A 22,732-nucleotide genomic window follows, 5' to 3' on the forward strand; every position below is an offset into this window, starting at 1 on the left:
CCAACCCCAACCGCTCCCACCGGGGCCGGGCTGTGGCCGGCGCGATTGCTTCCGGGCCCCGTAGGGGCGGAACGGGGCGGTCCGGGATGAGGAGATCTGGGCGGTGGGTGGCGGGAGTGTGGGGCGGAAGGCGGTTCCCGGTGCCGTCCCGCCCATCCCCTCCCCTCGGGGCGGCCGGCAGCGCTCCGCCATCCCCAGCTGCCCGCGGCGCTCCGAGAAGCGGAGGGAGCTTCAGCCAACCTTTCCACCCTCCATGAGCCTGCTCGGGAGCTACCGGAAAAAGCCCGGTAGTGACGGGTATGAATCGTTGCAGCTGGTGGAGAGCGGCGGCGCTGAGGGCGGCGGCGACGGCGAGAAGCCCGGGGGCAGCGCGACGGGGAGCGGCCGGAGCCCGGCGCGGCAGCAGCAGCAGCCCCAGCCCCGGGCCGAGGCCGGCAGCACCATGGACAGCTCAGGTAGGGTCTCTCTGCCCCCACGGGGGTCGCAGACACGGGGGAGGGGGTGGGGGGCTCAGCGGGTCCAGAGCTGGGGACAATAGCGGCTCTTTGTCCAAGGGAGGGCGGGAGGAGGAAAGCACAGTGGGAATCAGCATCTAATAAGTCATCTGGGTTGGGTCCTCTCTTCACCCCCCTGCCACCATCCCAGGAGCCAAAAAAAAAAAGGTGGTTCTGAAGATAAAATGGATGGAGGGTTAGGGGACTTGCCCCCCACAAAGATTTTGGAGGTCTTTTCCAGCTGAAACAATTCTATGATTTCTTTCCCAGGATCAGCATCATAGAATCATGGAATGGTTTGGGTTGAAAAGGACTTTAAAGATCATCTAGTTCCAACCCCTGCCACGGGCAGGACACCTTCTACTAGACCCATCAGCATTCCCTTTTGGGGTTTATTCTCCTTGAGGAACTGAGTTGGGTTAATTCTGGTAGATGATGCATTGTATGTACCCTTATTGTTGATGGTTACGCTGGATCGATGGTCATAGAATCACAGAATTATTTTGGTCTTTTCCAAGACCTCTAAGATAGAGGCCAACCATTGACCCAAAACCACCATGGCCTCTAAACCATGTCCCAAAGTGCCATGTCCACATTTTTCTTGAACACCTCCAGGGATGATGACTCCACCACCTCCCTGGGCAGCCTGTTCCAGCGCCTGACCACTCTTGCAGGAAATAAATTGTTCCTAATATCCAACCTAACCCCCTCCTGGTAGCACTTGAGGCCTTTCCCCCTTTTTCTATCACTTGATACTGGATTTTAGAGGCCTTTTCTATGATATTTTAATCAGGAAGTAAGGGCCCAGCTGGTCTTTGAGTGGTAACAGGATAGAGAGTTCTTCACACCTGAAATCACAGCTTCAAATATATCAGTAAGCAAGAGTACTCATATGAGGGCATTTAAGTGATCTTTCCAAACAAACTAGTCCTGGGTCTGTTTGGTTGGATGTGCCCATTGCAGTGAACATCTACAATTTTGCAGAGCACTTCTAAAAATCCAACTTGTCCAGGGAAATACCTGACTTAGTTGAGGGACACCAAAATTTGTCTATTTATTGCAATAGGATCATCTTGCAGCAGTACCTGTGGTGTTCCAGGAGAGAAAGGGGTGCCTTAGACTATCTTTGTTTTAATGTGCTAACCTCTTCTTGAGGAGGAAACCCCCACTAATGAACTATGTGTGGGCTTGGGTGGGGAGAAAACCTCCTAATGACCCATGTTTGGAGTTGGGTGGGGGAGAACCTCCTCCAATGACCTACTGGGCTTGGGTGGGGAGAGTCTTGCACTGATTTCTTTTCATGCTTTCTCTGCTATAATAAGGGTCATGTTTTCTTCTTCCCCATTGCCGCCTGAATTTGCTTCTGAGAGTTCTTTTGAGGGTTGGCTTTGGTTTTGAGCTTGTTTTACTGCAGCAATGTGTTTGGATCTGCTGCTGAGCCATCTCTGCTAGGCTGGCGTGTAAGCACCGTGCGTGTCAGTAGAGCCTTGCTCACAGCAGGCTGCTGTGTTACGGTTATTTGGATTCTTACATCAGCAGCAGCCCAGATGGTTGGGTGTTGTGGTCATTAAAGCAATTATCTTGAATGAGTTTCCTCCAGCCCTAAGACCTGAAGGTGTTAGTGCCATGGAAGGTGGCATCTGACTCTAGCCAGGTGTGGGAGTGTGCTGCAGCTCCTGGCAAGTCATAGCTTTTGTCTAGCACCAGCTTGCTGTGTGGTTTGAGTGTTGCTGTTACAGATGTTCTGTTTCCTCAAGCCCTCTGCTCCCTGCCAAGTGGGGGGGAGGGGGAGAGGAGGGGGGAAGTCCTCATGGATCCTTTCATTGATAGGATTTGTGCAATTTTCAGCCATTTCAAGCTTCAACCCTCAAGCCATCCCAGAGCACTAATTGAATTGGTGCCCTCTATCAGTTCTTAGGATATTCTCCCCCTAAACACGTGGGTTTGCTCCAGGGATGTCTCTGGGGTTTGAAAGTTAATGGTTAGGAGATTTGTGCTCACCAGTTTACTTCCTTTAGCTCACTTTGGTTCTGTCACCACCTAGATTTTCCAGGCTCTGTAAATCACCCACCTGACACTTAAGCAGCAACAAACTTCAAACCTCAGTGTGGCCCTTGAGTTTATAGGGCTTTAAAAATTATCTGTTTAGGAAGGGCTTTGGGGTGGGTTCTTCTAAGCCTTCACATGAAATGATAAAAACCTGTATTGACTGTGATACTTTGTTCCAAATCTGAACTCCACACCTGGGTCTGTTTTGTGCATAGAATCATAGAATGGTTTAGGTTGGAAGGGACCTTCAAGATCATCTAGTTCCAACCCCCTGCCGTGGGCAGGGACACTTTCCACTAGACCAAGTTGTTCAAGGCCTCCTCCAGCCTGGCCTTGAACACCTCCAGGGAGGGGGCATCCACAACCTCCCTGGGCAACCTCTTCCAGTGTCTCATCACCCTCACTGGAAAGAATTTCTTTCTCATTTCCAGTCTAAATCTGCCCTCCTCCAGCTTCAATCCATTCCCTCATCCTATCACTACAAACCCTTGTAAAAAGTCCCTTCCCAGCTCTCCTGCAGTTCTGTTCAAGTACTGGAAGGCTGATCTAAGGTCTCCTTGGAGCCTTCTTTTCTCCAAGCTGAACAGTCCCAACTTTCTCAGCCTATCCCCACAGAGGAGGTGCTTCAGCCCTCTGATCATCTTTGTGGCCTCCTCCAGACTTGCTCCAACAGTTAAATGTCCTTCCCATGCTGGGGAGTACCAGAACTGGACTCAGTACTCCAGGTGGGGCCTCATGAGATGAGGGTAGAGGGGCAGAATCTCCTCATCCTGCTGGTCATGCTTCTTTTGATGCAGCCCAGGACACTGCTGGTTTTCTGGGCTGCAAGCAACCATTGCTGGCTCATGTTGAGTTCTTAATCAACTGACACCTCCAATTCCTTCTTTGAGACTGCTCGAGGAGCCCAAGTGGGTGGTTATGTACTTCCACATACCTGACCTCCCTTATGTTTCGGGTTTGGGGTTTCTTTGGCTTTAAATAATGGTTTCATGTTTGGTGAAGCAGCTTCTGCCTGAATAATCAAAATGGCTGTTTGCAGTTGAAGAGTGAAAGAGTCCTGAGGTCCAGCTCCATGTCACCAGGCAATGTGGAACAGTTGGTGAGGCCAGCTGTGGGCACAGCACCATGGTTGGGCTGTTTTGCAGGGCCCAACATAGAATTGTTTCAGTTGGAAAAGACCTCTGCGATCATTGAGTCCAACCATCAACCCAACACCACCATGGCCATTAAACCATGTCCCCAAGTGTCATGTCCACACATTTCTTGAACGCTTCCACGGATGGTGACTCTGCCATCTGTTCTGATGCCTGACCACTGCTTCAGGAAAGAAATTGTTCCTAATGTCCAACCTAAACCTCCCCTGGCACTATTTCAGGCCATTTCCTCTTGTCATCTGATACGAAGGAGAAGAGACCAACCCCCACCTTACTCCAACCTCCTTTCTCTAGGTGCATGTAAAAAAGCATCTTCCATGACATGAAATCACAGGATGTTACAGGTTGGAAGGGACTTCTGGAGATCGAGTCCAACCCCCCTGCCAAAGCAGGATCACTTAGGGCAGGCCACACAGGAATATATCTGGGTACATATTGAAAGCCTCCAGGGAAGGAGACTCCACTACCTCTGGAGATCAAACCTTCCTGACCTTTCCCCATGTGATGTTTGACCTGCACCAGGGCAGTGTACCCTGAGCATAGAAAAATGGCCTTTTGCTCTCTGGAGGATATGGGTGTAGATGAAAATTAAGAAATGATGGGAATTAGGTGAGGATTTGTGCTGAAGGCACAGTGCTGGTAATTCTGGGGCAAATTGCTGTTGTTTTAGCTAATGTGGCTCTTTTACAAGGACACTAAACTCATATGAGCTGAGAAAGTGGAACCCTATTGGGTTTTTCTATTAATTTCTTTAGGACTGATTCAGAGTATTAGGTCTTAAAGTATCATCCCTGAATGTGGGCTTTCAATCTTCTAAACAGCTTCTTGCAATGGAAATAATCAGTGGTAGCTTCTGAGTACTTATGATTATTGGCTTAATATTTTGGTGGCTCATATTACTTAGTGTCAAAAGAGAAGAAAAATGAGTCAGGAACCAAGAGTACTGTGTAGGGGGTAGGGGATTGCTCTTGGAAGGCAGGATCTGATCATGGCTGGAAAGGGAGTTGATGAAGAAGGGCTCTCCAGGAGCTGTTTGACCCTATCATGCTTCTGGAAAGAGAACTAGTACAGGAGGCCTTTCCAGGAGTCCTTTGTCTCTACCATGCCTCTGGGATAGAGTCTCTGGCCAGGCTGTGTCCAGTGGCTGAGACTGGGAAAATGAAATATGTCAAAGTCTCTTGGCCTGGTTAGTGCTTTTTGGTTCAAATTCTTCTGTCACCGTCACCCATACTATGCAGAAGAGGCCTAACATGAACTGTGTAGCTGATGTAGTGACAATTTCAGTGACTCAAAGTATAGCTGTGCTCACAGGCAGCATGAATGAAAGCTCCTGCTTGGGTTTAGCTCATTAGAGCCAAGAGCAGAAATTTTATTTCTGGTATCTGATGATGTTTGTGTGGTGACCTCATCTTTGATTGCTTTAAACTTTGCCAAACCCAAACCATTCAGGATGAGCTATTGGTCAATATGTGGTTTAAACCTCAGATTTACACCTTGCAGTGTGGTCTGTTCATACAAGGTTATGCTTCAGGTGGACATTAAAGCTCTGTGCAGCTTCAGCACATACCCTGAACTGCTGAAGGTCCAACTCCTGGCATAATGTTTTAGAATCATAGAATTGGTTTGGTTGGAAAAGACCTCTAAGATTAAGTTCAACCATCAACCGAACACCACCATGGCCATTAAACCATGTCCCCAAGAGCTGAGTCTAAAAGTTTCCTGAACACCTCCAGGAATGGTGACTCAACCACCTCCCTGGGCAGCCTGTTCCAATGCCTGACCACTCTTGCAGGAAAGAATTTTTTATAAGATTCATCCTGAACCTCCCCTAGTGCAATTTCAGGCCATCTGAAATCGTCTGAAACATCTCCTGGATGCCATATAGTAGCATGATCTCAGTGCATAACTCTAATGGGCCATACATGTTACTGCTGATAGCCTTTTCTTCCAGAACATGTACTGGGCTTGGAAGTTTGAGGATGGGGGGTAGGGAGATAAAAGACTTGAGCTGAAGCTGTCAGAACACAAAACATGGAGTTAAAACCCCAAATCCCAAGAACATCTATGTAGTCTCCTTTTGTTTCTTTGAGTATCTGGAGGTGCTCACAAGATGAGAAGCAGAAGGAAAGAAGCAATTTATCTTTCTTGTGGCTGTGGTGTTCAATAATGTTGTGTGAGCAGCTGGCTGAGCACTGAAAGAAGAAGAGGTTCTAGGAAATAAGATGTAAAAGTGGCAGCAGGGATAGACTCTATGAAAGGAAATAAACCCCCTTTTCTGTGGTCTTCTGTAATGTTTATAAACTAGTTAATCCACAAAACAGCTTTTAAATGTTCAAGGACTGGACTTGCTTGTGTTACCTGCTGCTTCAGGCAGGACAATCACAAAAGAACAGTCTTTTGGATGCATTGCAAGCACAGAAGTTGAGATTTCTTAAACTCCTGTTGACTTGCAAGCAATCTCTTGTCCTCGGCAATTCCTCTTCACTGAGTCAGAAGAGAGACATCTCCATGTCACTGGCATGGGGACAAAGACCGTGGCTGACAATGTTGTTTTGTATTCTCTTCAAGCTGCCTTTGCAAGCAGGGAGGTTCTGTTTAATAACCCTTTTGTTTGGTTGGTGTTTTTTTGGACACTTGAATGATTTGGTGTTGGTAGCAGTGCTTTTGGTTGTTTTTTTTCTTCTTTTTTCCCCTCTGTTTTGACAGGGAGGAGAAGCAGAGAGAATGTCAATCAACTGTAAAGACTAATTTCATGGTTTGTGCTGGTAGTTCAGTATTCCAGCCTCACATTTGTTTTGCTTGCTGTAGTATGAGCTTCATAAGGGGAGACAGATAACAAACGAAACAAATTTGGTACAGTACTGGGGGATGGTGGTTTTTACCCCATCAATACCACTAAAAAAAGGAAGTGAAAACCCCTCTTGGTGGAAGTCCTCCATATTATCATAGAACTAAAGAATGGTAGGGGTTGAGAAGGGACCTCTGGTGATCACCCAGTCCAATCCCTCTGCTAAAGCAGGGGCACCCACAGCTGGATGCCCAGGATCATAACGGCCATGTGGGTTTTGAAAGTCTCCACAGAAGACTTCACAACGTCTCTGGCCAGCCTGCTCCAGGGCTCCATCACCCTCACACCAAAGAAGTTTTTCCTCCTGTTCAGATGGAACTTCTGAGTTCCAGTTTGTGCCTGTTGCCCCATGTCCTGTCACTGAGTAACACTGAAAACAGAAAAAGTCTGTCCCCATCCTCTTGTCCACTCCCATGTCCTTTTCCACAGAGCTGCTTCCTATCAGGTCACCCCTGACCTTTTCTGGTGCAGGGGTTGTTCCTCCCCAGGAGCAGGACCCTACACTTGCCCTGGTTGAACTTTGTGAGGTTAAGGGTTCACTAATGCTTGGTTACTGGTGCAGGCAGCATTCATTAGTTCCTGTTTCTGAAGCAGAAATATTTCAATTCTTCCTATTTCCATGAAGTTTACATTCAGGCAGTCTCAAATGAACCTTCAGCTGCAAAGCCTTGGGCTCATACAGTATTAGCTCTAGTAATTTATTGTAGGAAAGTACAAAATGAAGGTCTTGAGTTTCTCTACCCTACAGCATGCCACATGCTGCCAGCAGCTTTGAGTATTTCCCAAGGGAGATCAGGGACCCTGTCCCAGTTCACAGAAAACCAAGGCACAGAAAGGGACTTGACTTCCTGCAGGGGGAGGGGAGTGGGGCAGAATGTGGCTTTTCCTGTGCTTGGAGCAGTACTCAAGGAGGGAGGCAGTGCTGCCTGCACATACATTGTCCAACAGCTGCAGGAGCCCACTAAAATCTTCCTGTGCCAGTGATTCCTTCATGTGTGAACCCAAATCGGCTCCTTTTCAAAGCATCTTCTTTAGGAGCTTCTTGGTTTCTCATCTCTCCTCTCCTTCCCAATGGCTGTACCATATGAGCCCCTTGTAAGCTAGTAACTGTTTTATTTTCCCAGCCTGAAAAGGATGTTCATAGCTGATGGGCATGAGAAGGGCAGAACAACAGGTAAAGCTGCCAAAAAGTTCTTTGGCAGGTAGGAATGCAACTTTGGGTCTTGGTGGTTGGGGCCCCATGCCTGGAGTCATTCAATGTTAAACTGGATGGGGTCCTGAGCAACCAGAGATGTCTCTGCTGACTGCAGGGGACTTGGACAAAATGACCTTTGAGGGTCCCTTCCAACCAAATGCATTCTGTGATCCTATCTACTCCAGGTGAAAGGGCTGGCTAGGTGCAGTGCCAGCAAACTGCTGGAAAGTTGCATTAAAAATCCCAAAGAAAGAAATAAACAAATCTCAAACAACAAGAAAAGCCCCAGCTACTTGATCACTTCATAAATTATTGAAGATGTCTTTATGCTTGGGATGTCTGCTCCACAAGATATGTCTGTACTGAACCCTCTATGCATTGAATCAGTTCTCAGGTTGGAAGGGGCAGGTGTTGAGTGGGGAGCAGTGGCTTTGGCAGCTGCCTGTGTTGCCTGTCCTGAATGCTGGAGCCTCCTTTGCTTACCTTCTGCAGCCCAACCTCACCTAGTGTTGCTTCTGCAGACACAGTTTGTGATACTGCCTGCTTGGGAGGAATAACTTCCTGTGCCAGTGCAGGTAAGGGACTGACTTGCTGGAAAGCACCTCTTTGGAGGTTAATGCTGATGGACGAGAAACTCACCATGAGCCAGCAATATGCCCTCATTGCCAAGAAGGCCAACAGTCTCCTGGGGTGCATGAAGAAGAGTGTGGCCAGCAAGTTGAGGGAGGTTCTCCTCCCTCTCTACTCTGCCCTAATAAGACCGAATCTGGAGCATTTTGTCCAGTTCTGGGCTGCCCAGTTCAAGAGAGACAGGGAACTACTGGAAAGGGTCTGGTGGAGGCTCTAAAGCTGCTGAGGGGCCAGGAACATCTCTGTGAGGAGGAAAGGCTGAGAGACCTGGGGCTGGTGAGCCTGCAGAAGAGCAGCCTGAGACTGAATCTGATCAATGAAGGGAAGCAGGGAAGAGGATGGGGCCATACTCCTGTCAGTCATACCCAGTGATCTAATGAGCCCTTATCTTGCATTAGACTCCTTTGCTCATACTGCTTCTCCTGCTTCCCTGTGTCCTTAGAGTCCAAACAACTTCATGGCCTCATCTTTAGACTTTGTGGCCTTCTCTTAGACTTCCCTTGGGCCACAATGAAGCCATTCTCACAGGATATAACCTTTTCTCTTGGGAACTGCACTTGCTAAAGCAGCTTGCCTTTTCCCTGCCTCCACTGTGTTTGGAAGCATTGGCATGAGTGAAGCCCAGGTTTGGGGGTCTCAAGGATGGTGCTATCAAACAGCAGGAGCTTGTCCTGCTGCTGTTGTCCTGTGCTTCTACTCTGCATGTGCCTTGCTGTTTATTGTTGCACTTTAAGATATCTGTGCCCAGCCTTGTAGGGAGTCAGACTTTACCAGGAATCTGGGACACTGGTGGAGGAGGGGACAGATCAGACTGGTAGAAAAACAAAATCAGTCTTCAGGGTCTGAGTGTGTCTGAGGAACTTCCCAAGCCATTTCTGCAGCCATTGCTGTTTTAGCTGCCCCTCTTGCTTATGCTTTTCCCCCAGCCTCTTTTGAAGTCAGCTCAAAGGGATGTTGATCTAGTTATGAGACTTAGGCTGCCTCTGACTTAAGAGAGGATGTAAATGCTTATAATACCATAGGGGTTCTAGAGTCTTTGCTGAAGTGTGATGAAGATCAGCTCTCTAGAAGAGAGCTCTGTGCTGGAAGGAACACCCTGGGCTTTAAGGTGCTGAGATTGGTCTCTTAAAACATAGCTGATAACAGCAACACTTTGAATCTCCTAGGAGAGATTGACTGGATGGTAGGAAGAAATTCTTGACAGTGAGGGTGGTGAGACACTGGAACAGGTTCCCAGGGAGGTTGTGGATGTCCCTTCCCTGGAGGTCTCAAGGCCAAGTTTGAGGCCTTGAGCAACCTGCTCTAGCAGAATGTGTCTCTAATTGGAGATTGGAACTAGATGATACTTAGGGCTCCTTCCAGCCCAAACCGTTCTGTGATTCCATGATCTAAATGCTATTGATTGTCACTGGATGCAAAGGGTCACCTGCCCAGAGATTCTCATTCAGAAATAGCTGCTATCCTCCCCTTCAAATGGGAGTTTAAACTCTTCCACTAATGTCTGCAGATTGATTTACAGTCCCATGAAAGATGAAATGCTGAGCATGGAAGATAGACTCAGTATGGGGAATGGCAGGAGCTGGGGATGCTGAGTGTGGCTAGGGATGTGGGGACAGACGGGTTTGAACTAACAGAGGATGATTCAGACTGGAGAGAAGAAATAATTATTATGCTGAGGGTGGTGAGACCTGGCCCAGTTTGCCCAGAGAGGTGGTAGATGTCCCATCCCTGGAACCATTGCAGGTGAGCTTATATGGGGCTCTGAGCAACCTTCTGTAGTTGCAGATGTCCCTACAGACTGCAGGGAGGTTGGACTAGATGACCTTTAAAAGTCCCTTCCAACCCAAAGCAGTCTGTGGCTCTGAGTCTCCTCTCTCCCTGGGTTACTTTGGTTGGCTGTTTTTTCGACACACAGGAGTGGAGACCTAGTTGCTCTCTACAACTCCCTGAAAGGAGGGTGAAGTAAGGTGAGGGTTGGTCTCTTCACCCTAGTATCAGGTAATAGAATGAGAGGAAATGGCCTGAAATTGTGCCAGGGGAGATTTAGGTTGGATATTAGGAAAAATTTCTTTCCTGAAGGAGTGGTCAGGCATTGGAACAGGCTGTCCAGGGAGGTGGTGGAGTCACCATCCCTGGAGGTGTGGAAGAAATGTGTGGACATGGCATGGTGATCTTAAGTTGATGGTTGGACTTGATGACCTTAGAGACTTTTCCCAGCCCAAACAGTTCTGTGATTCTGTATCACTCCATGCATGAGGTACCTATATGAGGGTGCTCTAATCATGTTATGACAGGGGTGGCCATGGCAGGGCTGCTCCTCATCCCCTCCACACACTGCGTGGGCTCATGTGCAATGCTGAGGTGAAGCACATAAATATGATGATAGGACCACTGTAGCCTGGCTTCAAGTCCTTTCCTGCTAGTGGGAAATCATGTCCTGCATTATCTAAGCTTTGCTGGGAGAGCTGCATGTGGGAGGAACGTGAGCTGCCGCAGCTCTGCTGCTGGCTGGCAGGGCTGGGGGGGAGGCAGGAGCACAAACAATCTCATTTTTGCTGAGTGTTCCTAAAAAAACAAATTGGCCTTTGTTGCTGAAGCCACAACAACAGCAGCTTGGCTTCTTTCAGTTCAGGGACCACTAAAAGGGCTCTTTCTGCCCAGGCATGGGACAGCTTCCATCACATCCTTTGCTTCCCTTTCATGCCATGACCTGGTAATAGTCTGGAGGGGGCAAAGACAAGCAAACAAAGTCCCTACCCCACAAACACTTTGTGGGGAGGGAGGAGACGGAGAGGAGTGGTTGAAAACTTGCAGAACTGTGGAATGTGGGACATATACACAGTGGCTTAAAAGGTTTTTCTCATTACAGTGTCAGGCTCTCAGGGTACTATAGGAGGAGAATGAAGGGAAGCATTTAACACTCCTTAACTAACCTCTTTTTTGGGAGGGTGGGAGGCTTTAATGCTCCTGTAGAGAAGAACCATGGTGAAGAACAAGGAAAATTTGGCTCCTTCCTCACTCCATCTCTAAAGAAAGAACAGGCAAAAGCTCTGAGCAAAAAGATGACCAGTTTGACACTGAAGAGATTACTGCATGTGGTCTGGACAGGCTGAGCTAAACCTGCCTCCTTTTCTAAGGTTTCATGTCTGCATTTTGTCTGCCCTTTGGTGACAAAAAGGGGTCTGTTTACTCTTGCTAAGTAGCCCATAAAATGTGGTACTTTGCCCATCTCCAGTTTCTAGTCATCAAGCTTTCACCTCCCTGCTCTCCAGCTCAGTTTTGCTTCATCAGCATCAACAGTCAGACTGGTAGGGTCTTAAATGACTCTTAAACGTTGGCTCATCTCCCTCTTGGTTCTCTGGAGAGAGTTGGGATTCATGCCCATGGCTTGTAGGGCTCATGGGTTGCTGGATGTAGAGGGGGGGTGGGGGGTGGGGAGGGGGAGGTTGTGCTCAGAAGAGGACCACAATGTGCAGATCTTGCAGGGAAAACTTCCAAAATGAGTGTTTCATGCTTGTCCCAAGCAGAGAGCATCTCTATCAGGTGGTGGTAGCGTGGAAGCCTCTGCTATTGGCTCTTCTGTGGCCACATGAAAACTCTGGCTGTAGATGAGGGTGGCTGCTGCCCACATCATACAGGGTTACCCTTGCTTCATTCACCCATTTCTAGCCCCAAACCCAGTCTTTAAAGCTGGACTGGTTTAAGTGTTTTTGATTTTGAGACTAAGCACAACTATTTGTGGAACTGCAGCAAAGAGGAGTTGAGGTGATGTGGTCCTTCATTGGGGTACAGGATGAGATTTCCCTCCTGGATACAGCACAGCTTCTTTCTCTGTCCAGGTGCAGAAGGTGAGTTTCCTATTTTGGTTGATACACTTGGGTGGTTTTGCTCTACTAAGAGAAGACAGATGGCAGTAGGCTTCTTTTGGCAGTGTCATAGGATTGTTTAGGTTGAAAGAGTCCTTTAAGATCCCTCAGTCTAACTGTTAACCTACCACTGCCAGGCCACTACTAAACCATGTCCCTCAGCACCACATCTACACAGCTTTGTAACGCCTCCAGGGATGGGGACTCCACCACCACCCTTAGCAGCCTGGGCCAGGGCTTGACAACCCACAAGAGGAAGAAATTGTTCCTCGTGTCCAACCTAAACCTCCCCTGATGCAACATAAGGCCATTTTCTCTTGTCCTATTGCTTCTCCCTTGGGAGAAGAGATAAGCCTTCCATCTGGCTCCAACCTTCTTTCAAGGAGCTGTAGAGAGCCAGAAGGTCTCCCTTCAGCCTCCTTTTCTCCAGACTAAACAATCCCAGTTCCCTCAGCTGCTCCTCACATGACTTCTGCTCTAGACCCTCCACCAGCTTAACTGACCTTCTTTGGAGACATATCCATCAGTATTAGTCTCTCCTTAAGCTCCAAAAACCTTAAAGCTGTCCTGCTAAAGCACTTTGTGTTGCTCTGGCATAACTATTGTGCCTTTGGTGATCAGGTCATGGTGAGGAAGAAGGCAGGTGAACCATACTCAGCTCTTTCTGTACTGGAGTATGTCCTTCCCAGCTTCCCTGGTTCTCTTCTGAAGCTATGTACCTGTGGTGGGATATAGGTCCTGGGCTGTGTTCTATAGGAACATTTGCTGTGCTGCCTTGGCAGTCTCTCTGCCCTGAGAGAAGTTCTCCTTCTGCACTGAACATCCTTCTGATACTCTGTCAAGTCAGCAAGGAGAGAGCTTAAGTGATTTTAATTAAGACTTCTACACTCTCCAGGTGCCATGCTGTGCAGTACGAGGCTGGTACTGTCAGCAGAGGCTCCCTCAGTTGTAAATCTACCCAGAGAAATCCCACCCACTGATGATGATGAGAGACAACACTGCTCTAGGACATGTTTTAGTCTTGTAAGGAGATGCAGCAGGTTCTCACTGCATTTCATGGTTGCTGGAGGTTTATTCTGAAGGCAGAATAAGCTCTCCTTGGAGCAGGCATTAACTTGGAGCAAGTACCTTCACCCAGAACCAAACAAACTTCAACTCATCAACTGAATGGATGAAGTTCTCTTCCACAACACTCCATTGATCTGAAGTGCTTCAGTGAGGAGATCATCATTGACATTGCTACTCAAGTAGAGCTATCCTGTGCAACTCACCATGCTTTGCTACATGAGAAATCCCTTTACTGGGAAACGAAATGCTGCTGTGATGCCTCTGAAAGCCATGCTACAAGTACAGGTCCACAGTGTGGCTCTGAAGCTCGCTGAGCCTTTGGGGAGCTGGCCAAGAATTGGGTTAATGGAGTTCTTGCCATGGAAGGAAGGAGCAGGATGCATCTCATATACATAGAGACTGATTCTTCATAATGAGACTTCCAGACAGCAGCTCCAACCCATGGTTACCCAATGTTACCTGACCTGCTGTGTTATAAGGTGCCAAAACCAGGGATCTGAGCCATGTTACTCACTTGAAGCAAACTGTATCTGTGCAGACAAGCTTGTGAGCTCCTGTTTCTACTGTAGCACAAGATGCTTTTGGAGACTGTGGGATCTGAGTGTTCATTTTGGCACTCACTGCAGCATTAGGCCAACTGCATCTTGGGCTGCATCAAGGGAAACATGGTCAGAAGGTTGAAGGAGGGGATTTTGCCCCTCTGCTCTGCTGAGACCCTACCCACAGTGCTGGGGCCAGCTCTGGAGCCCTCAGCACAGCAGAGACATGGACTGGTTGGAGAAGAGTTGGAGGAGGCCACAGCAATGATGTGAGGCCATGCTGAGAGAGTTGGGGTTGTTCAGCCTGAAGAGAAGGCTTCAGAGAGATCTGGTGGCCTTTCAGTGCTTAAAGGAATCGCTCAGAAAGCTTGGGACAGAATTTTGAGCAGGACCTGTTGCGACAGGATAAGGGGTGATGGTCTGAACTAAAAGAGGGAGATTCAGGCTGGAGAGAAGGAAGAAATGTTTGATGCTGAGGGTGGTGAGACCCTGTTCCAGTTTGTCCAGAATGGTGGTAGATCCTTCATCCATGGAACCATTCCAGGTTGGGTTGTCTGGGGCTCTGAGCAACCTGCTCTAGTTGCAGATGTCCATGCTGACTGCAGGGGTTTGGACTAGATGACCTTTAAGGGTCCCTCCCCACCCAAACCTGTCTGTGGTTCTATAAGTGAGTGTGTGTGAGATGCAGCTCCTGGTGGGATGGAGGGGAGGGAGAGGGCATCATGTACCTTAGGCACTTCAGTTTACTACCAAGTGTGCCTTTTATCTTTGTGCTAAGGGAGACAACTGGTTCTCTCTCCTGGGTTTGCCACCCATCTCTGGTAGGAAGGTCTTTCTGAGCAGGGAAATGCTATTATACTTCTAACTCATTATCCTGCCCAAGCCAGTGGAGATCACCTTATCTGCATGGTGAAACCTGAGCCTCCTTGTCAGGCTCTGAGAGGGAGCAATGAAGGGTTTCATCCGTTCAGATTCACCAACTGCCATTGGTTTTTCTTTTACCACAGAATGGGTCATAGTCCTCTGCAGGTTGACCAGTGTGCTTAAGGGAAATCCTCAGCACACTTGTGGTCAAGAAAAGCAACCCTCTGAACGCGTTTGTCTCCAAGCATGGTTCAGGGAAATCAGTCACCTCACTAGACAACTCTGCAATAGATGTGACTGATTTCCACAGGAGGGATGTGGGGCTCAGCCCTCCTTGTCCTGGTGCCCCATTCCAGCAGCTGCTGCATGTGGCCCAGGGAGCTAGAGCTGTCAGTTGGAAAGCTCTGCAGGTCTCAATTTACAAGAGGGACTTAACACAGGAATGTTTTCTTCAGCAAGAAATGCAGAGGCAAGCTACTTTTTAAATCAGATTTTGGGTTTTTGCTGTTCTTGTGGGTTTCTGTGTCTATTGGCAGGTTTGTGTGTTGATGCATTAACCCCTTCTGCACCTTCACACATCTCCATGCATTGTAGGAGGTGTTGCCTAGCAGAGGAGGCTTTGAATGTATTAATTTTGTTCTTCTGTGAAAAGTTTAACTCTTTCATTCCTAATAACTGAGACTGTGTCAGCACTGAGGATATTGCTCTCATCCAGAGACTAAAAGGTACCTCAGCAAATACTGTACCTGGTAGGGTACCAAGTAGCAGTGAGACTGCTGGAGTACTGGGTCCAATTCTGGGCTTCTCAGTTCAAGAGAGACAGGGAACTACTGGAGAGAGTCCAGTGGAAGCTCCAAAGATGCTGAGGGGCCTGGAGCATCTCTGAGAAGGAAAGGCTGAGAGCCCTGGGGCTGTTGAGCCTGGAGAAGAGGAGCCTGAGAGGGGATCTGATCAAAGCTCAGCAAGAGCTAAAGGACCTGTGGGGAGCAAGAGGATGAGGCCAGACTCTTCTCACGGGTGGCCAGCCACAGGACAAGAGGCAGTGGGCACAAAGTGGAACCCAAGAGGTTCTGTCTGAACAGGAGAAGAAACTTCTTTGGTATGAGTGTGCTGGAGCCCTGGAGCAGGCTGCCCAGAGGGGTTGTGGAGTCTCCTTCTCTGGAGAAATTCCAAAGGCACCTGGCCATCGTGATGCTGGGCAAGCTGCTGTGGGTGCCCCTGCTGTAGTATGGACTGCATGATCTCCAGAGCTCCCTTCCAACCCCTGCTGTGCTGGGACTCAGCTTCACAGTATCTAAGCAGTATTTGCCTCACTTTAAATACTCATTCTATGCTCTTGGTTCTGTAGCCCAGCTCATGTATCCTCATCAGCCATCCTTTCTGTCTCTGCTTTAGTGTAGGTAGTAAACTTGGACTTAATTGCTGCTGCTGATTTTAGAAATAGTGAAACTAAATCATTCTCTCTCTCTTTTTACTTTCTCACAGTTGATTTATAATGATTTTATTCTTTCCATACCCTTGACACCTTTTTGAAGTTCTCCTACAGCATTTTCAGCAATAAATATTTGCCCAGTACTGTTGGTCCTGTGATCCCTTTACCTCACTTCCCCTGTTCCCAGTGACCACCTTTCTGCCTTCCTTTCCTTTAGAAGTTGACCTCCACAACTCAAAGTACCTTTTGAACATTCCCTCCTCCTTCCAGTCTGGCTTTCCTAACATGGATTAGTACGAAAGCAAAGTTTTTGAAGAGAGATCAAATATCAATTCCATACCTGCAAGCCAATGAACTACATTGAGTGGAGTTTTTTTTTCCTTTCTTTTTTCAATCATACTTTAAATTGATGTTTGCAAGGGGGTTGGCAGAAGAAATATTCCTGTGTCTTGAGAAGACAGGCTGCAAGAGTTGAGGCTGTTCAGCCTGGAGAAGAGAAGGCTCTGGGGTGACCTTATAGCAGCTTTGAAGTACCTGAAGGGGTCTGTAAGAAAGCTGGGGAGGGACGTTTTACAAGAGCTTGTTGTGCTAGGATATGGGGGAATGAATTGAAGATGGAAGAGAGGAGATTTAGATTTGAGATCAGGAAGAAATTCTTTCCAGTGAGGGTAGTGACCCACTGGAACAGGTGGCTCAGAAAGGTTGTGGATGTCCCCTTCCTGCAGGTATTCAAGGCAGCAGCCTGGTATAGTGGAAGGTGTCTCTACTCATGGCAGGGGGCTTGGAACTACATGTTCTTTAGCATCCCTTCCAACCCAAACCATTTTCTGATGCTGTTTTGGAGCTGGCAGAGTGCAGAAGAGAAGAGATGGCCTCTAATTTTACAGGTCTAAGCACATCAGAGTGCATTAAGCACCCTCTGTGCATAGGGGAATAAACTGCATCACTTTACAAATGGAGTGTCCAGTTTAACACTATCTCCTTATTGATAGCTCACCCATTTTAAATGGGCTTGCTACTCTATAGTAAGTCAGGAGGAGCTTTTTAGATGTGGGGTTTTTTTCATGTTTCTGAGTAGTCTGAATGACTGTAGGACCTTTCTTTTAGTAATGATGAATACATGAGCAGTACTTCAGTGGCATGTAGCTAACAACACTCTTGAAGCAGGGAAGTGATAGCTGTGAGGTCTCTTTGTGAGAGATATATATTTATATATACACATAGATATACCTGGCAATGCCACCAGCTTGGCTTGACTGTGAGAAGTCTTCCCCATTCATGGATGCTGGAGTAATTAATAATGACCAGCATGTCCCTTTTGCAAAGCAGCAGTCCCATGGCACTGCAGCAGGACAAACTGGAGAGCAGGTCTTATGAGGTGAGGCTGAGGCAGCTGGGATTTTTTAGCCTGAAGAGGAGGAGGATGAGAGGAGACCTTGTTGCTCTCTACAGCTACTTAAAAGGAGGCTGGATTGAGGCTAGTTTTGGCCTCTTCTCCCATGCCACTAAGGACAGGGCAAGAGGAAATGGTTTCAAGCTGCACCAGGGAAGGTTTAGACTGGATATTAGGAAACATTTCTTTCCTGCAAGAGTGGTCAGGTATTGGAACAGGCTGCCCAAGGAGGGGGTGGAGTCACCATCTCTGAAGGTGTCCAAAAAATGAGTAGACATGGCACTTGAGGTCATGGTTGAGTGGTCCTGGAGGTGTTGGGTAAGAGGTCAGACTCAATCTTAGAGGTGTTTTCTAGCCTTAATGTTTCTATGAGATGTTTTCAGCCTCTGTGGGTGCCTTGGGAAAGACAACCTTCAGCAGATGCCACCTCAGGTATGAATGTTGCTTGTTGCTTAATTTGTTGTGCTGGTGGATCTACATCTTCTAATTAATCTGACATAATGAGGTATCAAATATATAATTAAAGTATGTAGTTAGTCAGTTCAGATGAAAATATTGAAAGAAAGCAAATTTTAAGTAGTCAAGAGCTGATTTGTGGGTAACAATCAGTTACAATATCATTTTGCTAGGTTTGTGTCTAACAACTCGATTCTGTAGGAAAACAAACCCACATTTACTCAAGTCTGTGGCTAATTTATTAGACTTCTGCTTTTCCAAGAATGACGCTGCTAACACAGCACTGCCAGAATAAAAAAAGACTGCAACAAATTGGTTCTTGCTTAAGACAGTGGAATAGTTACTCTTGTGGGAATCTTCTCAGTGCTCATCAATATATAAAGGGGGGATAGCAAGAGGATGTGGCCAGACTCTTGTCAGTAGTGCCCAGTGACAGGACAAGGGGTGATGGGCACAAACTGGAACCCTGGAGGTTCCATCTGAACAGGAGGAGAAGCTTCTTTGGTGTGAGGATGCTGGAGCCCTGGAGCAGGCTGCCCAGAGAGGTTGTGGAGTGTCCTTCTCTGGAGAGATTTCAAATGTGATGCTGAGCAAGCTGCTGTGGGTGACCCTGCCCTGGCAGGGGCATTGGACTGGATGATCTCCAGAGGTCCCTTCCAACCCCCACCATGCTGGGATTCTAGAATTCTGTGAATGTGCTCTCTCATCTCTGGGAAATCATGACTTTAAAGCTACTTTTGTTCTACTCTTGACATGCAGCAGTGCATGTGAATGTGTTTGATCTGAATAGAGCATTGGGTTTGTTGGCTCTGTGGATTTGTTCCAAAAAAGTGATGCTTGCTTTGGTTTTGCTGTATTTGAAGGTGCCTCATCACCAGACATGGAGTCCAGCTATGGGGGAGGCTTGCTAGATATGGTGAAAGGAGGAGCTGGGAGACTCTTCAGCAATTTGAAGGATAACCTAAAGGACACCCTGAAAGATACATCTTCAAAGGTCATGCAGTCTGTTGCCAGGTACAGTACAGCTGAAGCTGCTTAATGCAGGTAAAATATCTAGCTGCAAAGTGCTGGTCTCTTTGCTCTTCAAGGAGGTTCTACTTGCTGGTGTCACTGTTCACTAAAGCCACCATTTGAACAGAAGAGTGAGCTGAAGTCACTTCTGTTGCCTCTGCTGGCATTGTCCCCTGTGCTTGTGAGTCTGCCTGCCTACCTCTCAGCAATATAGGGCTGCAATAAATTAAAGGCAATGCAAAGGAAGACCTCAGAGGGTTTGAAGGATATGCAAAGTGGCAAACTATTAGATTTCTCCTGAAGAGTGGCACTGAAAAGTAATGACAAAAGGGAAAAGGGACTTCTTCTGAGAGCCCCTGCCTCCAGTTAATTGTGTGTGCAGAAGAGAAGGCTGGGTCACTATCTGCAGGAAGCTATTGGTACCCTGTTCTTAGGGCATAATGATAAAGGACAAGGAATTGGTCCGAAGATAATCTTTTTCTTCATCAAAGGCAAATCTTTGGGGGGAAAACATTCTTGTAGTGGTTCAAATGTATTGTCTTCTCTAAATGTGTCTCCTGCTTTGTCTTCTTGTAGTTACACCAAGGGAGAGCTAGATATTTCATACATTACCTCAAGAATCATTGGTAAGTGCTGCTTGTGGGATAAATAAAACTTGTCTCCCAGGTTTCAGAAGTCCATAAACACCTTCTGGGACATGCTCAGCCTGCCTCCTTCTTCTGTTTCTAGTGATGTCTTTTCCGGCTGAAGGGGTTGAGCTGGGATTCAGGAATCACATTGAAGATGTTCGGACGTTTTTGGATTCCAGACATCCTGACCACTACACGGTCTTCAATTTGTCACCCAAGTATTATCGCAGTGCCAAGTTCCACAACCGGGTGAGTGTTTTCCAAGAAACTAACGAGAGCAGGGGGTGGAACTTCTTAGAAGAGGCACCAAGACCTCTTTTGGTCTGAACATGGCAGGATGTAAGTAGATGAAGAAGGAATTTTAGGTGTTTCTAAGCTGCTGTGGTCATTCCTGGGCTGTAGCTGATTCCTGGGACCATGGGGATTAAAGAGCTGGAAGGCTAAGGGTATAATTCAACATCTGAAAGGGGTCCTACAGGAAGGCTGAGGAGAAATTGTTCAGAAGGACTTGCGGCAATAGGACAAGGGGCAATGGGTTGAAACTGAAGCTGGGTAGATTTAGGTTGGAATCAGGAGGAAGTTCTTCACGATGAGGGTGGTGAAATACTGGAACAAGTTGCCCAGGGATGTGGTTGAGGTCCCATCCTTGGAGACATTCAAGATCAGACTTGATGTGGCCCTGGGCAGCCTGATCTAGTTGAAGGTGTCCCTGCTGACTACAGAGGGGCTGGACAAGATGACCTTTGAGGGTCCATTCCAACTTGATGCAGTCTGTGAATCTTTGAAGAATGCTGGTGTTAGGAGCCTGTGACAGTATGTGGCATTGCATGGAGCTGAGCCTATGGTGCTCTTGGCTCCTATACAGCTGTTGGAAGCTGCTGCAGAGAAACAAGGGAAAAAGAGAACTTTTTAAAAGAAATTATCAATAAAAGGAGGGGCATTTTGGCTCTTCCACTAGTATATAATCTTTAAAAACCTCTGTCCACTCTCTGTGCCTGTGTCCTCCTCTAAAACCAGAGCAGCACAGAACTATAGGATCATTTTGGTTGGAAGAGACCTTTAGAAATCAAGTGTGACCATTAACTGTGAGGTGACTGCTAACCATGTCTCTCAACACCACATTTATGCAGCTTTTCCATACCTCCACGGATGGTGACTCCACCACTGCCCTGGACAGCCTGTCCCAAGGCTTGATAACTCTTTGGGAGAAGAAATTGTTCCTTGTGTGGAACCTAAACCTCTCCTGACACAGCTTGAGGCTGTTTCCTCTTGTCTTGTCTCTTGCTACTTGGGCAAACAGACCAACATTGTAAGTCTCTGGTTCATTAATGGCTCTTGAAGAAAATATCTATGAAATACTGCTGTTGAAATAACAAAATCAGAGAATGGTTTGGGTTGGGAAAGGACCTTAAAGATCATCTAGGTCTAACTCCCTTGTCATGGGCAGGGAAACCTTCCACTAGACCAGATTGCTCAAGGCTTCCTCCAACCTGGCCTTGAACACCTCCAGGAAGGGGGCGTAAGATTAGAAATGAAGATTGTCTCATCTTTCTGGAAACTTCTTGTTCTTGCTTTCTCCCACAAGGGAGTGATCATATCGTCAGGTTTTCTGTAAAATTATTTTTGTTGCAATCAATAAAAATGGTGACAGCAGTTGCCAAACTTAGCCCTTGGTCAGGGTAAGTAGATCTCAAGCTGCATGAGCCTCATTTCATCTGTAGCTGAATCCAGCTTCAGCAATGGCTTCCATCACTTGAAACCCATTTCTCAGTGGTAATTAGTGACAAGCTATGACTTCAAATATGAGTAAATGAATGGGAAAGACTAATTAAAAGGCTTCAAAAGCTCAGAATCTTCAGTCTTGCTTGGTTCTGGTGCATCATTCCTGCTATTGCTGGGAGGAGAAACATCTACTTCTAAAAGCCCAGAACTAAACATCAGTTGGTTTAGGTTTAAGCTGGATATTAGGTAATATTTTTTTTTTTTTTCTGAAAGCATTGGAATAGTCTGCCCAGGGCAGTGGTGGAGGGTATTTAAACAGCATCTGGACCTGGTGCTTAGGGACATGGCTTAGTGGTGACTTTGCAGTGTTGGATCAAAAGTTGGACTGTATGATCTTGAAGGTTTCTTCCAACCAAAGGTATTCTGTGTTTGTGTAATTCCTCCATCCCCTGTGCTTTGTCTTAGCAGATGACTTTGTAGGTCTCTAAAGTATGACTGGCTGCCTAAGAACATTTGAACCATAGAATCCTTCTGGTTGGAAAAGACCTCTAAGATCATTGAGTCCAACCAAGTCTGCAGCTAACTTACACTGTTGTAAGCTATTGCTTTGACTCACACAGGAAGGAAATTATGAATCTTGTAGTAAAATGTACTTTCAGGTCATGGGCAAGGAAATAGCATTTCCAAGTGCCTTTCAGGAAGATGAAATGTGCACTGCACCGTAAGTGAGATCAGATGAAACATGAAACAGGTTGAACTTCATATATATTGGAAACGGAACTACTAATGGGATATCAAGGAGGTGAAATCACAGTAAGAGTATTCCTTGGGTGAGGAAGCCAGATGAGCTGAAGGTTTGAGACTTACACTTGGTCTTTGAAGTGAAAGGCCTTTTAATTCCTATCTTTAAAATGTGGTTGGTTGGTTTTTTTTTTTTCCTAAGGTCAGAGTAGGTCATGTTAAGTAGTGGGACAGGAGAGAGATGACAGTTAATATCTTGCTGGTCCATTTTCACAGAATCACAGAATGGTTTGGGTTTGAAGGGGTCTTAAGATCATTTAGTTCAAACCACCCTGCTATGGGCAGGGACACCTTCTCCTGGATCAGGTTGCTCAAAGCCTCATCCAACCTGGCCTTGGAACACCTCCAGGGAGGGGGCATCCATGATCTCCCTGGGCACCCTGTTCCAGTGTCTAACCACTCTCGCTATAAAGAATTTCTTCCTAATACCCAGTTTAAGTCTCCCTTTTCCCAGCTTCAATCCATTCCCTCTCATTCTGTCACTATAAGCCCTTGTAAAAAGTCACCCCCAGCTTTCTTGTAGGTCATTCAGGTATTGGAATGCCTCTATGAAGTCTTTTTCTGAGGTCTATTTTTTTGCC

General features: G+C 47.0%; 1 protein-coding gene across 1 annotated transcript in view; it reads left to right on the forward strand.

Annotated features, from left to right (window-relative positions):
* Positions 1–253: 253 nt before the first annotated feature.
* The window catches only part of DNAJC6 (DnaJ heat shock protein family (Hsp40) member C6), a 45,674-nt gene continuing 23,195 nt past the window's right edge, over positions 254–22,732 (forward strand). The window contains exons 1-4 of the mRNA XM_054384193.1: positions 254–455; positions 18,852–19,002; positions 19,576–19,625; positions 19,729–19,877. Coding sequence (XP_054240168.1) covers positions 254–455; positions 18,852–19,002; positions 19,576–19,625; positions 19,729–19,877 — 552 coding nt within the window. The remainder of the gene's footprint in view (positions 456–18,851; positions 19,003–19,575; positions 19,626–19,728; positions 19,878–22,732) is intronic.

The sequence above is a fragment of the Indicator indicator genome, chromosome 10, assembly GCF_027791375.1.
Source record: "Indicator indicator isolate 239-I01 chromosome 10, UM_Iind_1.1, whole genome shotgun sequence".
In the NCBI taxonomy this organism is placed as follows: Eukaryota; Metazoa; Chordata; class Aves; order Piciformes; family Indicatoridae; genus Indicator; species Indicator indicator.